At 43.9% G+C, this 18,582-nt stretch overlaps 1 protein-coding gene across 6 annotated transcripts in view; it reads left to right on the top strand.

The window, feature by feature from the left end:
- The window catches only part of WDFY4 (WDFY family member 4), a 285,720-nt gene that overhangs the window by 131,860 nt on the left and 135,278 nt on the right, over positions 1-18,582 (top strand). For all 6 annotated transcript variants that reach the window (XM_032432234.1, XM_032432233.1, XM_032432238.1 and 3 more), the window contains 5 exons: positions 407-561; positions 3,556-3,794; positions 5,904-6,025; positions 7,328-7,513; positions 9,028-9,164. In XM_032432234.1, coding sequence (XP_032288125.1) covers positions 407-561; positions 3,556-3,794; positions 5,904-6,025; positions 7,328-7,513; positions 9,028-9,164 — 839 coding nt within the window. The remainder of the gene's footprint in view (positions 1-406; positions 562-3,555; positions 3,795-5,903; positions 6,026-7,327; positions 7,514-9,027; positions 9,165-18,582) is intronic.

Here is an 18,582-nt window from a genome sequence, read left to right on the forward strand (position 1 = left end):
GAGCACAGACAGATCAACATTACAGCGTCATCCTCTGCTTCCTGTAGCAACAGGGCCTTGGGTCACCATGACAGCCTTCCCAATTACCTTATGCCTTAAATTCTCCTCCATCCCCCTTCCAAATGCCTCCTTGGAAGAAATGCTGCCCCTGGTGTGCCTTCTCCCCACTTAGTTTATGTCACTGACAAAATTGTTCAAGACCAGTTTACTTTGAAAAAAGTGTATTCATTGGGCACCTACTGTGTATAAGAACCCATTTTCCAGCAGCAGAGCCTGCAGAAGGTTACATTGGGGTATACAGAGGTGAGTAAGTTGTGGTTGGTTACCGTGAGGGGCTTCGAGACTGTTGTGGAGAGAAGGCTATGTGGACTCTGATGACGTGGTCTGTGCCCTCACCCACCCCCAGGCAGTAAAGAGCCTCAGCCAAATGCAGAAGCTGCTGCTCCTTCACTCGCAAACATCTCCCACTTCACCCAGAAGCTGGTGGAGAAACTGTACAGTGGGATGTTCTCGGCAGACCCCAGACACATTCTTCTCTTCATCACAGACCACATTGTGGTGGTAAGAACTCTGGGCTGGCCATGGGAGTAGCAGGGGGGGTGGTGGGCAGAAAACTCCTGTGGACCCACCAAGTGTCTGTGTGATTCACTGTTGGCTGCTGTCTAGTTGGTCCAGTTGGAGCCACTGTCCTTCCTGGAAATAGGTTCTGAGAGGAGCGGGAGGAAGGAAGAGGACCTGTATGGCCCAGGTCGTACCTGGTGGGTGTTGAGTGCACTTCAGGGCTCTTAGCTCAGGCTCCTTGAGATCCATCTCAGTGAGTGCGAGCAGCACCCCCTTGTGCTGGCAGCTGAGCTGTGTCCCCTCCTAGACTCTACACCCCCACTTTGGGTTTTTATTGTGATTGTTGGTTTAATCTTAGTTATTGTTATTCGTCATCAACAAAGGGCCAAATATCCTTATCTCCAAAAGGCCTATTTAATTTCATTCTAAATATGCACCTCCATGGGTCATATTTGGGCCTTCCTGAAATTTTCATGAGTATTTTTTCCTAGTCCGATTATTCCTGCATGTGCTGTCCTTCTCTCCCCAGATCAATGTACATACACACCCACACAAGCAAATGCACGCCTATAGATACACCTTCAGATGTAAGTGTGTGTATACATGTGTGCACATTTTTTATTGTACATGTGTACACACACACACACAGAATCACACAGTCTCAAAATTCTGGACGGGAACCCTTTACTTTGTCCTCATCTTCTATTGTAGAGACTTTTCCTGACAAGTGGCCATTCGTTCTTGCCTTGAACCCTCCCTATGTGAGGAGCTCATGCTGGTGTGAGGCGGTCCCAGCCAGTGGGGCATCTGTGATTGCTGGAAAGCTGAACTCTGCCTCCAGAAACTCCCGCCAGTGGTTCTCGGCATGCCTTCTGCAGCAGAACCTGGGGTGGGGAGGGCACTCTCCTTCCTCTTCATAGAGAGGGTGACATCAGTGTCCCCAGAATACTTCTGTCTGTGGAGTCAGCCGCAGAACCCAGGACTGGGCCTATCCTAGGGTGATAGTCTGGCTGACGCACAGTTCCGGGCAAGTCTGTAAAGAACGTATTCAGATGCTTCCTCAAGAATAACCCCAAGAATAACCCCAAGACAGGAGAAATATGCCTTGTTGGCTCCGAGGGGATTAAAATCAGATTCTCGGCAAGTTGTGCTGAGAAATGAGAGTAGCCGCTGAGCTCCCATCTTAGTTCAGGCCATGATGACAGCACCATGGACTGCGTGGCTAAACAACAGACATTCTCACAGTTCTAGAGGCTGGGGAGTCCAAGGTCAATGTGCCCACAGATCTGGTGTCTGGGGAGGGCTCTCTTCCTGGTTTGCAGATGGCCATCTCCTCACTGCATCCTCATGCAGTGCAGAGAGAGAGGGAAACAAGCTCTTGTCTCTTCCCAGAAGGACACACTCATCCCACCATGAGGGCTCTGTCCTCATGACCTACTTACCTCCCAGAGACCCCGTCTCCAAGTGCCATCACAGTGAGAAGCTAGGGTTTCAACATATGTGTTTTGGGGGGATGCAAACATTCAGTCCATAGCAGCTCCCCAGTGGTCAAAGCAAACACTCAGAGCTAACATCAAAGAGTGGGTACCCCCTGGGGCTGATGTGCCTTCAGGGGGGCGCTAGGCCAGACTCCGCTCTGCACATATCCTCCATCCTTCTCTCCTCCTCGCTGCCTTTGACTCTCTTAACATCAGATTGACAGATGTGACCCATCTGAGGAGCAGGACAGGATGATGATTAAAAACATGAATCCTAATTTCCAGCAGATTTAAATAAAACTTAAATTCATAGGTATAAACACATTACCTATACAATTCTAAGAGAGCAATCTCTAACTAACATGATCTTTCTGATAGAATGAAACATTTTGCACATAATCTTTGACTATGGATTCTTTAAAAAATTTTTTAATTTATTTTTATTTATGTTTATATAATTGACATATAACATTGTATAAGTTTAAGGTACACCACAGTTGATACATTTATAGATTGTAACAGGGTAACCATCGTAGTGTTCGCTAACACCTCTATCAAGTCACATAATTATCATTTCTTTTTTGTGGTGGGAACAATTAAGATCTAGTCTCTTAGCACCTTTAAAGTTTATAAGACAGTATTATTGTCTATAGTCACTATGCTGTGCATTAGATCTCCAGGACTTTTTTTTTTTTAATCTGTTAGTTACAGTGAAGCAATGAAGCCAAATAGATGGATGGACCCATCAATGTTAAGGCTACGAATCAGGACCTTCTGCCTCCCCCCTCTAAGTTTCTCGTGTACTAAAATTTGTTGGCCTCCCATCTACTTTAGATGGCATGGTGGTTAAGAGCATGACTCGAGTGTCTGGGGTGGGTTTGACCTTTGCCGACCACTTAACCTCTCTGATCCTCAGCCTCCTTATCCCTTAAGTGGGATAATCTTAGTGCTCATTTTATGATGTTTTGATGTTTAAATGCGGCAATTCATGTAAATCGATGCAAAAATGCTTAATAGGATAACTGGAATATTGTAAACACTCTACACATAACTACTATTAATAGTTAATAATGTATTAAAAAATTAGACACTATTAATAGCATGTTCTTATACACTGAGTGTCAACCACAACCATGTAACAAGCATTTCAGGAATTTCCCTTCTGTTTTTATAATACAATAGTGGTAAACTTTTAATTTCTTTTTTTAATTTTATTTTTTAATTTTTAATTTTAATTTTTAAAATATTCTTTTCCACACAAGCATTTGATAAATCCAGATGTTTGAATTTACTTTAGTGATCATTCACTTAAATAGAAGCTCAAAGGTAGAGGAAAGTACTCCTATTTTAATTTTAGATCACATCACTTTTTGAAATACAGAAAAGAATCTAAGATTGTGTCATTTTCATAGTTAACTGGGTCAGTATCTAAAACTTGCAAAGTGTTCACAAGCATATGTGTGTGTGTGTGTGTGTGTGTGTGTGTGTGTATGTGTGTGTTTATTTTATGACACAGGTCATCGAGAATGCCTCTTCTCAAAGGGATACTGTCATCGGTGCTTTATACAGCAGTTTAAATAAAGTCATTCTTTACTGCCTGTCCAAGCCCCAGCAATCCCTCTCCGAGTGCCTCAGTCTTTTCAGCATCTTGGGCTTCCTACAGGAACACTGGGACATTATCTTTGCTACCTATAACTCCAACGTCAGCTTCCTCCTGTGTCTCATGCATTGCTTTTTGCTGCTCAGTGAGAGAAGGTAAGAGCTGCCTACTTGTTGTTTCCTTGCCTTCTAGTGGTCCATGCAGAAAAGCAAGCTTTAGAGGGACACTTGATTGGGGTCAATACGAATATATATATCACTTGTATATATATATATGTATATATATATTGTACATAAAATATATATATATATATTTTGTTTATCTGGTTGTCCAAATTATGTGCAGTGTTTGACAATATAGTAGATTGTCCTCAGATCTGTCCATGTAACTGAGCCGCTAGAATCATCATGGAATAATAATTTACCCCATTTGCACAATTCTCAGGTTGTAAGATAGCTTATTGATTTCATTTTAGGGGGCAGAAAACTCCCAACACTGAACATATACATTGATTTTATGATGCAGCCCAATTTCAGAAATATTAAAATTTGATAAATGCAATCTTAGACTGGGAAAATATGTAATAAATTGTATCATGCAAGCCAGGCATAATTTTCTATATGCATACAATTTATAATATAAAATGATATCCATAAGCACACTTGTATAAGAAATACTAATAAAAGGAAACTGAATTAAGTTTTTTTTTTTTAAAGATTTTATTAATTTGTTAGAGCATGGCGGTGGGGGAGGAGCAGAGGGAAAGAGACAAGCAGACTCTGCACTGAGCATGGAGGCCTACACAGGGCTTGATCCTACAACCCTGAGATCATGACCTGAACTGAAACCAAGAGTCAGACGCTTAACCGACTAAGCCACCCAGGCACCCCCTGAATTAAGTTTATTTAAATTCTTTTCTTAAAGCCCAAATTTTGAAAATATGTTAGATTTCTCTGTATATATTCACTTTCTTTTTTTCTCTGTGAATATTCTATATCACCAGTGCCTTGGCATCATACTCCTTACAAATGTTATCTCTTATCCATAGAGCCATGTTGAGCGTAGAAGAAAGGAAGGCTATGTGATATTATACTTTGCTCTTGTCTTGTTGTTGTTGCTACTGTTGTTGTTTAACCCCAGTATAAATTATGTTTTATTACTTGAAAAAAATTCCAAAAATCCTGTCAAACTGATTATTGAATGTTACAAAACTCAACTTGATTTGTCTTAAAACTCTCCAGGAATCACTGGAAAACACTTCTAGCCCAGAGGAGGCCCTTGTCATTTTATTTGTTTGAAATAAAAGAATCCCTTTTTGGTGGGTTAAATTGGGAGGTTCTGCTCTCTTGCCTGTGTTTTAAGAAGTAAGCCTACCCATATTGGAAGCATAGGTAAGAACAGAGGAATGTCAATTTATGTATATGCTTGGATTTCCACCTTCCTCAGATCCCTCTGTTTAGCTAAATGGCTTCCAAATCCAAAACTTTATCCTTGAAATTTCAAGAATGATTAACATAATAAAACAAAATTAAAAAAAAGAATGGACATTCTCATATGATGGTATATTTTCATTCCCTTGTTTGTCATTTTTGGTTCAATCCACAAACACGTACTGAGTGTCTGTTCTGCTTGGTTGACTGAAGGGGCCCAGAGAAGAAGGCACGTGGATGTTAACATGATTAGGAGCCCTAGAGCACATGGTTCATGGAGAATACAGTATGTAAACCACTATGCCTCCACTTAGAACCAGCTACATGATGTGCAGGAAAAATGGAGATGTGGGGCCTTGTTCAAAAATTATTAAGATTTCAAGACAGTGACAGCAAAACCCAAGCATGGAACATTTCTGAGTGAACCCTGTGCAACTGCACAGGTCACGGGCCCATGAAGCTGGCCTGGCCCCTTCCAGGTGGGATGAGATCAGTGCCAAACAAAGGCAGAGTTCAAAATTTTGGGAATCTACAAAAACAAATGACCAGTTCTGATGGTTGGGTAACCAAGAGAAGGTTCAGGGGACCTGCTGGGAGTATGGATTAAAAAAATTTAAATTTTTTAATTTAAAAAAAGGAGTTTTTCCTATTTTTCCTATTGTTATTGTATAATATCTGTCATGGAAGTTGTCATGAGGTGTTTGCTTTAACTCAAATAGACAAGTTTTTCCAGCTAATATGTACTAAGTTTGGAGGATGATTATCTGTAATAAAGAACAATGGAAAGATCCCAAAGAAACTGGAGTTCATAGTGAAAAATCTCTTGTCTCCTAGTTATCCGGAAGGATTTGGATTGGAACCCAAGCCAAGAATGACTCCTTATCATCAAGTCTTTCTTTCTCCAAATGAAGAAGGGAGAGAAAAAGGAGAGGAAGACTTCCCAAGTTTGAGTGATGGTACATTATATTTTTGTTTATTTTGGGGAGAGTGGATAGGCGGTGGTAATTTCTGGGTTGCATTCTTCACCTGTGTGGGACTTGGTCAGACTAAGAGCTTGGCGGACTTACTATAAAATTCCAGAGGACTTCACCATAAGGCGATTTCACTTCTCAGGCGGTCTCTTGAATTTTCCTTCAGATCGTTAGGGGAACTGCAATGTCATCTCACTTCATTCAAGCTGTTACCTAGCTCTCTCTCAACTTACTTTAGAAAATGGGAATGGAGTTAATAAATTCCTTATTTCTATGAGATTTTTGGCTTGATGGAGTTTATTTTTGGATTTGCTAACATCAAATCAAGTTAAAGGGATTGGCAATTAAAAAAAAAAATAGCAGCCAGATCCATGTGTTTAGAAATTGCTCTCTTTTGATCACAGGAAGCTTCAACAGACTTTCTTCCACCACTTTGGTTTGCCAACTGTGCCACTTATCTTGTGATACCAGATAGTAGGCACAAGGGCCTCTGTCTTCTGGTCATGTAGGTGCCCAAAGCCAGTGCTTAAAACTCTTGTGAGTTTAAAGTGTACTCTGACACAGTGTAAATTACAACATGAACATTCATATTTTGGGTTTGGCTAGTAAAGTGGACGGAACAATGTCCATCCTCCTAGAGCGAGAAAAATGGACTATAGAGGCTGGTACTAGAGGAGTGACTTGGTGGTCCAAGATCCAAGGGCATTTAGGTATTTAGGGTACTATAATTACAGGGCATAGCAGGTAAAACTGGCCTGATAGGTTGGTCCATATCTGGGCAAATCCAGGGCACTGAGATTGTTGGGTGGTGGGAAGCATGATTCAGTGTCAGGAAAGAGGACTGGCTTGGGTCCTGGGTCCCTAAGCATAGTTTTGGGATTGGTGTCCTTTCTTTTGAGGAACCAACATAAAAGGTAGGTTAGAAGGAGTTATTGGAGGTGGTATTTAGTTACCTAGAGCTTACACAGGTATTTTTTCTGTTTGGTATCTAATGAATTTGGGGGGTAGGAGAAAGAGACCCCTTGTGCCCATCAATAATGTTTCCCAGCTCTGAACATCTGAGGCAGTCAGGACTTGGTGGTGGGCAGTTAGGGTTCGGGGAAAGGCCAGCTCACATGGAAGTTGGTAGCATTGTCTACATATTAACTGTTTTCTGGCTGGAGCTTGCAAAGCTTGAGTGATGTTCAAGAAAGAGTCAATAAAAGCAGCCATGATACACCATCTCCTGGCCCTTGCTGGGAGAGGCACCAAGGCCATCCTGACTGTGTGATGTGCTCTCTCTCTTAGTCCAGCACAACATCCAAAAGATGGTGCGAACCCTCTGGCAGCAGCTCATGGCACAGAGGCGGCAGGAGCTGGAGGACACCTTCAAGATTGATCTCTCTGTGAAACCTGGAGAGAGTGAAGTGAAGATTGAAGAGATTACCCCACTCTGGGAGGAGACGATGCTCAAGGCCTGGCAGCATTACTTAGGTCTCTGTCCACTTGGCTCCAGGGAACAGAACTGCTGGGTCTCATAGATGCAGACTTTCCCAAAGTTTCACTCAGGGCCCAGAGCCTTTTCCAACCAGATTTTCTCTTTCATCCCTTTGGTGGGTGGGATTTATGTCACTGAAACCTTGTGAATCTTTGCGCACAAAGAATGAATGCTTGGGTGAAAGGAAAGCCAGAGATGCAAGCAGATTCTAGTAATCTCTTAGAGAGAGTGGATGCCATGTCAGAGCTCTAGTTCTAGCCTAGAGTTTAGGGTTCTAGGTCCTGCCCTGATATTCACCTACCAGCTTTGAAACCTTGCACCAAGTCATGCAATGACCTGGAGCCCAGGTTCTTCATGTTCCAAGTGAAAGTTTTCATCCCTAAGATAGTAATGATCCTTGAATTCTTTTAGTGACTCAACATTGCCCCCTTCATATTAGTTAATGCAGCCATAGGAATGTTGTTTTAATTTTTTAATTTTTTTAAGATTTTATTTTTAAGGAATCTCTACACCCAACATGGGCTCGAACTTACAACCCCGAGATCAAGAGTCGTACACTCTACCGACTGAGCCAGCCAGTTCACCCACCCAGAATTTTGTTTTGTTTTTGTATTTTTTTTAAATTTTATTATGTTATGTTAGTCACCATACAATACATCATTGTTTTTTGATATGGTGATCCACGATCCATTGTTTTCATATAACACCCAGTGCTCCATGCAGTACGTGCCCTCCTTAATACCCAACACCAGGCTAACCAATCCCCCCTCCCCCCTCCCCTCTAAAACCCTGTTTGTTTCTCAGAGTCCAGAATTTTGTTTTTAAAGTGGTCATTGCTCCTAAACTATGGCTCATGTACTTGTTTTAAGTCTTCCAGTATCACAAAATTCACAGTGATTCAAGAGTTAGTTATTTCCATGTGTATCATCCCACGTTGTCTGGCGATATAGAACTTTTATTTCATTGGGTTTCCAAACTAGCCCTGGAAAATATGTATGTATGTACATGCCTATGTGTAGACATGTGTAATTTGAAGTCAAAATGTCAGATTCCATTTCAGGGAAAAGTTTAATAAGATGGGACATCTATCTCCATACACATATAGTGAATAAAGTGGTGAGATGGACCTCAGTGCTTACAAATGGCTCTCTTTTTGGCCAACAATAACATATTGAAAATTCTCTATATTTGATGACCTATGTTTTAAACACATAATCTTATTTACTCTTCATAACACCAGAACGAGGTTAGATGCTATTATCCCCAATTTAGCTAATTTGTCCAGCATCTCACTTTGAGTCAGTAGAGCTAGGAGTCTAAGCTGGGTCTGGTGACCCCAAAACCCACCCTATATGTCTTAGTCAGAAAACGGCAGTGTATGCTTATAGCCTGGGCTGTTTTCCTTATTGGGGTGGCTCACTGGGCTCTTTGAAAGCCAAGCCAGTTGTAGAAATCGTGTGTGCTCTCCTCTCAACTTCACCTCTGACAGTTTTTACTTCCCTGTTCCTAGCATCCGAGAAGAAGTCGCTGACCAGTCGCTCGACTGTGGGACACCACAGCAAAGTGTCTTCATGGAGTGGCAGCTTGTCTTCAGCCATGAGGCTGATGCCTGGGCGGCAGGCCAAGGACCCTGAGTGCAAGACAGAGGTGAGCTCAGACCCCTTTCCTTAGAGAAGCATCAGGCATTTGTTCCAAACCCCACAAGTCATGTCTTCTCTCTCTGTTGTTTCTGGACATGATCCAATTCCATATTCTTCTGAGCATGGAAGGTTAGGCATGTGACTTCCCAGTTGAGACTGTATCTAGGGGAGCCAGATTTTAGGCTAGCTTTAACTTGAAGTGAATATGGGCTCCCCTTGAACTCCAAGAGCAGGTGTTCTTTATGGCATTAAAACCCAAGCCAGTCCTTGTTCCCACTCTCCTTTTGAGTCAGGTATGCTTAGAGAGCCCTAGCTTGCAGCTCAGCAGGAGATATATGTGTGGGCTCAGCAAAGAGGGACAGAAACATTGGCACCATTACCAGGAGATGTAGTGGTGGATCCTCTTGACTATGTGGGGCTGAATTTTTTTTTTTTTTTCAAATTCATTTCTTTAAAGCTGCATAGGAAACCATCCTAAAATTCAGTGGCACCAACAATGAGTTTTTCTGATCATGGATGCTGTCATAAGAAATTTGGAACACAACAGGGGTAGGGAGGTGCCTCTACTCCATGAGGTCTGGAGCCTTGGCTGGAACCATTGGAAGGCTCATTTACTCACACATCTGGTGGTTCCTGCTGACTTTAGTCTGAGACCTCAGCTGAGACTGTTAGCTGGAACACATGTACCTAGCTTCTCCATGTGTCCTGGCTTTCTGACAACCTGGTGGCTGGATTTCAAGGGCTAATTTCCAAAGAAGGGGGAAGGAGAGAGAAAGAGAGACAGACAGAGAGATACAGAGAGAGAGTCAGGCGGAAGCCACATTGCCTTCCATGACCTAATTTCACCTCTGCTGCATTTCTTTGGTCGAGACAGGCACAGAGTTCTGCCTAAGTTCAAGGGGAGGGAAATAGACTCTACCTTCTGGTAGGGAAGTGGTAAGGTTCTGCAAGAGCATGTAGAACTAGAAATACTGCTGAGGCTCTTTTTGGAGAACACAATCTGTCATATTCTAATGCTGGGGTCACTGACTTATTTTCAGAGGCAGTCTATGGTCATTGAATGGACATGACCTTAGGGTCAGAAGACCCTGGGCTATTTACTTAACTTCCCTGAGTCTTTATCTCCTTATCTACACAGTGGGATAGGAAACTCTGGGGAATTGTGGGAGGGGGCTCCCCAGGGAGGTGGGATAGATGGTTGATAGACGCATGACACAACTGGAGCTCTCGGCCCATGTAACTTTGGAAAATGAGGTTGACTCCAAATCCCACCTGCTCTGAATGTGGGCTCTGCTGTTCCCATGGCTCTGTTGTCCATTGTGGCCAGTGACTGATGGGAGGGCACTATCATCAGATACTGGGGAGGAGGGGAGTGAGGGCTGCCTGGGCAGGGGAAGGAGATTTTCCTCTTTCCAAGCTTCAGAAAGAAGAGGATATAGGACATCTGGGGAAAGAGACCAAACATAGAAGGGAAGACAGAAAATGAACTTGACAGGGCTGTGTGGCCACCTGGTGTTCAGTACTGAGGGTAGGCTGTGTCCTCAGCATGTTGGCTTATGGAAAACCCTGCTCAGTAAGCTTGTTGACTGGCTGACCGAGTGAGTGAACAACTCGCTTAGATTCATAGCAGGTGTATCACACAGTTATTATCAGCCCCATTATATAGATGTGGAAACTGAATCTTAAAAAAAAAAAAAAAAAAACAACAGTCAAGGGCTTTGCAGCCAGGAAATGGCAGTGTGAAGAAAGGATCTCCTGTCTCCGTACTGCCCAACATGACCTTGGGCACTTCTGTGACCTCTCAGAGCCTCAATTCCTGATCTTACAACTGGGACTGTGTTCTGTTTACACTAGAACCTGTGGAAGCCCTTGGAAACTGCAAGGGCTTTAGAAATGGAAGACAGTTTCTGAAATTCCATCTTACCTTATCAGTCCCTGCCAAAGGGAGGACCATCTCACAGGTGGTATGGCTGCACCAAGCTCCAGAAGCTGGAGCACCCCCACCTGTGCCCAAGCACTTGCTCCTGACTAGCGGGGGCCCAGCCCCTCTTCCTCTGGCTTCACCCTGGAGCTTCCATTCCTTGAGCAAGTCATCTCTGTCCCTAGGAGGTCAGTTCAGTCTGGCTGTGGAAGCTAGGGAAGCGACAGCAGGGATGCTGGACATGGGCATGCTGGACATGGGAACCTTTGTAGGCTATGGGTGTGCCTCTTGCCAGTCCCCCACCCCCTCCGAGGTCACTGTCATTGGCATGGCTCAGTTGCCTCTGAGTGCTGGGGAGACTGGTTGAGAAATGGTTCATCTGAAAGAAGCTGGAATAGATTGCAGTGTTTGAGGCCCTGTAGGTCTACAAATGGCTTGTAATAGTTTGCTGTGGGCTCACACGGAGAGATCTGGAGGCAAGAATATTTTAAATTGGCTGTCTTTGGTGAAGGCAGGCTCTGAAGATACTGTCTTCCACATCAGTTGAGGTCTCCATTCATTCATTCATTCATTCATTCAACAAATACTTATTAAGTATTACTTTATACCCTGCTAAGCACTGAGGCTGCAGAGGAGAGAAAATCTGACATATTCTTTGCTTTCATGGAGACTGCATTTTAGGGGGTAAAGATAGACAATAAACAGATAAATAATTTGTAAATATGGAGGGTGTTAATTGCAATGAGGAAAAATGGAGCAGGGTAAGTGGGAGAGGGTGGCTGTTTATGTGAAGCTGGTCAGAAGCCCTCTCTGGAAAGGGGCGTGGGAGCAGAGAAATAAGGAAGAGACTCTCTGGAAAGAGTGGTCAGGCAAAGAGGGGACCATCAGACAAAGGTGCTGAGACTGGCATGTGCTGGGGTGTTCTAAGGCAGCAAAGGACAGTGTGGCCGGACTGAAGTGGGGAGAGGGTGGCCCTGGGGGACATCTCCCTTAGCTGTCACCATCAGGAAGACCTGTGCCTTTCCAAAGCAACTCATGAACACCAGGACTTCTGTCACACTTAGATTTCTTGGCACAGTCATCTGGGCACTCAGAAGCTCAGAGAGATAACCGTGGCCCAGCTCTTGTAACTGCACACACCCAGAGCCATAAATTTCTGCAAAACACATGCACACATGCACACACATACATGCACACACCCCTCTCCCTGCTTCTGCCTTCCTGTTTGAACCTCGTCCATCTTCGATCTGATTTAGTCATCCTTCCTTCAGCTTATATTATCTTGTGGACTTTTAAAAGACAAATTCGTTTTGAAACAAAGTAGACTGTTTTAATTTTAAAAATGAACTGTCTTTGCTTTGGAGCATCCTATACCAGTAACTTGCTCTGGGCTGGGCACCGTGCCTGGTACATAGGAGCCTCTTAAAGACTGTGCGCGGCACTGTATGGAGCGAGGGAATAAAATGCGTTCCCTCTTTTCACTGAGATGAAACTCAGCAGCCTTCACATCCTGCATCCATCACTCATCCTCGTGAGATGCCTTTGTTGCTAACAGAAGGCACAACTTCTCAGGTACATATGTAGACTGTGATGTCATAGGAGAAGAGCATCAACTATTTGCCCTGGGGTCTGTTTAATTATTTTTAAAAATTAATTTTGATTATTACAGCTGATTACACCTCAGTGAGCAATGTAATTGATATTTTCTAATGTATCCCAAGGAACATTTTGTACAACACGCTTTTTGTTGTTGAAGGTTAAAGACTCCGTTATTGGTTTTTGCCTAAATATGCCCACATCATTAGTCCCTCCAGTGAGAAGGTCGCCATCTGGAAAAAGCAGCATGGAGACATTATTCAGGCACAAGTGCATGAAATTGGTGTTTCTGCATCTTCTGTCTGTCTTCTGGAAAGAAGAGGCTTGTAATTAAAGGAGTTGGTTTTGGAGGAAACATTATTCATTTGGTGTTATTCCTTATCATGTCAGCGGCTGACAGCTCTGTAGCACTGATAAATTGTTCCTTGGAGTGAGACATAGAAACATAGAAAATGTTTTCCTCTTGGTAGGTTAGCTGAACTTTGGGGCAAGGCTGGTATGATGGATGTTATTTTTTCCTTTTCTTCTCCTGACCCCATCACAGTCCCCTCTGGGATCAGATGGCGGAGTCATGGCCTCTCCTGGGGTGAATGAAGGCTGTGGGGTCAGCCTGTCAGACAGAGCTTGGGACCTTGGGCTCCCTTAAGGCCACCAGACGCCAGTGATGCTGTCCCGGAAGCTGCTTCCTAATGTCCACCTTCAGCTTAGAGCAACCCATAGTGTGTGCCCCAGCCAGCCATTCCTCTTCCCAGTACTGTGTACAACTTGCCGACTCAGTTTTAGACTTTCTTGTTTAATAGTAAGTTGAAAAAAACATCAACAACTCATGCTGGTTTCTTAGCTCTGACAGACACACCATGGCAGTGTATGTTGTTAACATTATGGGGAAGCAGGTGAGGGGTTGATGGAACCCTCTGGACTATCTTTGTAACTTTTCTGTAAATGAAGAATTATTCCAAAATATGTAGTAGGCAATCTTCCTTTTTTTCTTTTTCTTTTTTAGAGAAAGAGCATTAGCAAATGGAAAATAGGCAGACAGGACACAAAAGGCTGGGTGGGAAGGGGCCGTGAGGATGAGGGCATGTGAGTCCTGTGAGCAGGGGGATGATGGAGGTCACTGCAGGATGCAGGGAGGACGCCATGGCTCATGCTAGATGTGCCCAAAGTGAGGGCTTAAGTAGTGGGGGAGCGGTACGTTTCTGTTTGTAGGGGTAGGATTGGAGGTTAGAGCCCCCCAGAGAGGGGCCAGGCTGGTGGCTGTGGCATCATTTAGATGGGAGATAATGGAGGCTGCAGGGGCAGGGGTTGGAGCAGTGGAAATCAAAGAACACACAAGAAAATTCTGTTGAACCAAGGCTGGGATGAGCAAAAGAAGAGGGCTGCCACGGACAGAGGCCCTGGACTCTTTGTAATCAGGCAGTGAGGAGAAAGGCCACTGGAGTGTGGCAGGTGTGGGAGGTGTGTGATTCTCATGGTTCTGTTGGATCTGCAGAGCATGGGAGGAACAAGCCAGAGGAAGGGGGTTGAGAGTTTAGGCCCACTTCTAGCCTGTGAGAGGGTAGGAACCTCTCTGGGTGGGCGCAACTGCCTGACCTGTGTCTTGTTCAGCAAAGCGTGAGCTGGATTTTACCCCATTTTGCTCCTGGGATCAGTGGTACACGTGCGGACAGCTCTTCCATGCAGGGGCCAGGTGGACCTCATCTGAGAAGGGAGATGCACACTCCTGCCTCCAAGCAAAGCTGAGGGGCTTATAGAGGAGTAAGACCCTCTGGAGCAGGGCCAGGCCCAGTGTCCACATGTTTCTACAGTTTTTGGAGATAGCCGAGCAGGCTTCCGGTTGGTGTCTTCAAAGTGGAAATGGCCCAGATAGGGAAGCCAGGGCTGTATGAGAATAATAGAAGGGATGAGAAGTCACCACAGCCAGGGGTGACACTCTGCAGTTGCTAAAGTACCAAAGACAAGCTCTTTGCAGGAATTCTGTGCCTGGCCTGACAAGGACACAAAAGCAAAATGCATTTGCTCCAAGGTCCCTGGCCTCTAACGGCTGCTCTGTGGGTGAGCCCTCTGCCTACCAGGTACACTAGGGCCTCCTGTAAGACTGTCCATGCCCATGTGTGGGAACCGAGATCTCAGAGATGGGACACCTGTGTGGGCAGGGTGACCACGGACTTGCCATTGGCTCCCTCCCTGAATGTGTGCCAGGCCCACTGTCCCAGCCTCAGACACAGAGCAGCCTGGCCCCTGGTGGAGGAAGAGATGCTGGCTGAGGCCAGCAACTGGGTGACAGCTGAATGAAGGGCAGCCCTGGCCCGGGTCCCTGGTAAGGGAAATGACATTTTTGACCGTCCAACTCTGAGCACTTTACCCATTATCTCTTTTAAAAATCATTGTGGAAAATTTCAAACATATGCTGCAGTAGAGAAAATAGTAAGATGAATCCCCATGTATCTATCCATCACTTCAGGTCCACAATGTTCAACTCATGGCCAATCTTGTCTCATCTCTATCACTACCCACTTTTCCCCGCTGCATGGAATAATTTTGAAGCAACATCCCAGACATCATATCATCTCATGCATAAATGTTTCTGTATACTTATTTTCTCTTTAAAGAAATCACGAAACCCAAATAAAAATTGCAGAAAGGGAAGCAAGTGTGCAGAATGGGAAGGCTTTAGCAGTCACTAGGGGAGTGATCAAGCAGTTCCTGGTCTTTCTTTCGGGCATGTTTGTACTTGTCTCCTGCTGCTATGTGATTTTGGTCTTGCTGAGGCTGAAGGCACAATGAGCCTCAGAGAACTTGGTGCCCCTGTCTCCGGAAGGAGGGGAGGGACCGATGAGGACACAACGCTTTTGAGTTTGGTGCTTCGGCACTTCTGAGTTCAGGGCATGCACAGCACTTACGGAGGAAGCCTCAGCTGTCACTCACCCGGGGGAAAGGTTCATGGGGCAGGAGAGCCCCAGGGCTGAGAAGACTTTTGAAAATAAAAAGAAATGGGCTTTGACATGAAGGGAAGTCAGTGGTGGACTAGCAGGTAGCAGCTGAGGAAGTCAAAATGCAACTGTGAAAACAGAAGTCAGAGTTCCCAGAGTCTGTCTACTGTAAGAGTTTCAGTCAAAAATCTGTAAGAAATTTTAAAAATCTGAAATTCAGAAGATTGTCATGGGGACTGTTTTACTTAAACTTGTTGTAAATTCAACATGATGTTTTGGGCAAGAGAGAAAGGATTTTCCTAGGAGATGAATGTGGCTTTAAGAGAGATGTGTGGAAGCAGGTGGCCTAAATTTGGGGGGGAGTTAAGACACATGAGGACTTCTAAAATTAGGCCAGAGGACCTAGAGAGGGGTGTGATCCTGATAGTACGTTCTCACTGGCATGGCAGAAGGGCAAGGAGACAGCCTCTGTCAGCAAATCAAGAGAGGAGCTGGAGGGACAAAGCCACTGGAAATCATAGGAAAGAGAAGAGTGATTCAGAAAACCTAAAATCAAGCACTTGATGAGAAATCACAATGCTGTGTTGTTGGAAAACCCCATTGTGTTCAGTGGTGGGAAAAGTCTAGTGAGCAAGTAATTAAATGGGACTATGTGTGAGAGGAATAAAACCACTCGGACACAAATGAAAGTATGATTTAAAAAGAGACTTTGAAAAGTGTAAATCCCTCTATGGATGTGAGCACAGTGACTAAGGCCATCTGCTAAATGGAATCTTGGTTTTTGTAATTGCCATGGGCAAGGCTGCCAGTGACTTACTTTCTCCTGATGCTTTTCCAGAGATAACTGACCTTAAAAATAGTGTTACTCTCCCCAGCCTGGCCTTTGAGCTCTTCATGGTATGTCTGGACTGGAATTATTTCCAGAAAGGACTTCCGTTACTCTCTGGTTGTAGATGTATTAGGGAGCAAGAAAGGGAAAAATGATGAGGTCCACTATCTTATTTCTCAAACCCTGAAGTTTCCTTTTTCACTGACGCTGAAGTTACGTAGCATGAATCATGGCCCTGGTCTTGCAGGAAGTGGTGTTCCAATGCCACACCCAGAATGGACCTTCCCAGGGGAGCAAGGTATCCAGGTGATGGAGGTGGGAACACAGCATCGTAGGCTCATGGGAAGGCAGCCAGGCTGGGGCAACACCTGTGTGCATGTGTGTATGTGCGTGCATGAATTGCCCTAGAGGTTTTTTTCAAGTGGTCTGGGCACCCAACCAGGGTGCTCTCTCTCATTTCCACCATCCCTTTGACATACTCGCACACATGCACACATACACACACACACACACACACCATTCTTCAAACAATTGATGTTAGAACCCACTCATCGCATCATCATCGAGAGGTGACCAGGAAGGAGTTGGTTGGAACAAGAAACTCCATATGAGAAGTGAATGTGGACGATAGGTCCCGACAGCAGAGGATTTGAAAGAGCAGCAACATCACCCACACAGCATTACTATCCAGAACAAGAGGGAAGGACAATCACGGGCTGATGGAGACAGTGGCTTTTCTTTTTCCATTTTAAGGAAATCTTAAATGTTACTAGTCTATCGAAAGTCCTTGTTATAGGAGTTTGAAAAACAGAAGTAAATGAACAAAGCAAACACTGATACCTTTAATGATGTTTCTTTACCAAGTGCATCATTTGTGAGACATCCTTATCTTCATAATAGAAGGATAATTAACATCACTAATTATCTAATTAAGTTCATTAAGCATCCACCAACAGTGCACCGTGAAGTTGACATTATGTTCTACTGTCAACAAATGCTTTTGATTTCTTAGGAAGTAATTAAAATGTAAATTAGCATGCAATTATATGCACAGGGGAAGTTTTGAATTAGATATTCATTTCAAAACTGCTTAGAGCAACATAGTTTTTGTTTTTTTCTTCAATAAAAGCAGGCATTTTGCTATTAATGGTATATATTAAAGTTGCCATTCTGTTGTTCAGTGTTTGAATCATTGCCAGGTTAGAGTGCTTACATGACACAGAGTATTTAGTTGATAGGTTTGCTATGTGCTTTGTGCTTTTGCTCTTATTTGATCATTTTATTTAATACGTTGGTTTGTTTGTGTCTTTTGTGTTTAAAATATCACAACTGATTTTTTTTTTTCTAAAAACTTTCTGTCACTTAAATCTCTAGCTGACTTTGCCCTTTAAAGGTGTTTTAGGTCAAGTATTTTAATTTATTCTTTCCGTCAGGTTAGATTCAGGGAATGTAATCAGTGGCTTGCTAAACGCAGGTCCCACACAGGCCCTTCCCTACGCAGGAAAGAAGGAAGCCGCACAGAGCAAACTTGTGGTCCAGCCATCCTTGATTGCAAGTTCACATTTCTGGGCTTTTTAGGGCGTCTCCTTGGTTTCTGATGAAATATTATAACTTAATTTATTATAATGAGATATTATAACTTTTGTGCTAAATACAGCAACCTCATCAGATTGGGACCCTTCCTGAAACATCACAGAGTCCCTAGACATTTGCTGGAAAAGAAAGTCCCAAGACAGAAGCCACCATGCCCAAATCCCCAAAGTTCTCATTTTTTAAACAATCCCAATTAAATCCTGGACTGCCCATGTTTTATTAAAGCTCATGGTTTATTGTCAGAGCTCAGTGGGTTGGATGCCCACCTCCCCCATCTTCTAGTATGAAGATACTGGGCCATTTGAGCATTGACCTGATGTTATTTGTTTAGTGAGGAGGAAAAGTCTCTGCTGATGATACTGAACATCCCCAATCACTTTCTGGATGATGTTTCCATGGATGGATTTAGGTGTGGCCAGATCCAGGCTCCTCAGTTTTGTGTGAACGAGATTTCAAATAAATGTAGAGAGAATACGATGGCATAAGAGAGGCTGTCCCTTGTTCTCTTGAAAGGGTCGATGGCAGGGTTTGGCCATGAGTAGAACCTGCTGAA

The sequence above is a fragment of the Phoca vitulina genome, unplaced genomic scaffold, assembly GCF_004348235.1.
Source record: "Phoca vitulina isolate PV1807 unplaced genomic scaffold, GSC_HSeal_1.0 scaffold48, whole genome shotgun sequence".
NCBI classification, from domain to species: Eukaryota; Metazoa; Chordata; class Mammalia; order Carnivora; family Phocidae; genus Phoca; species Phoca vitulina.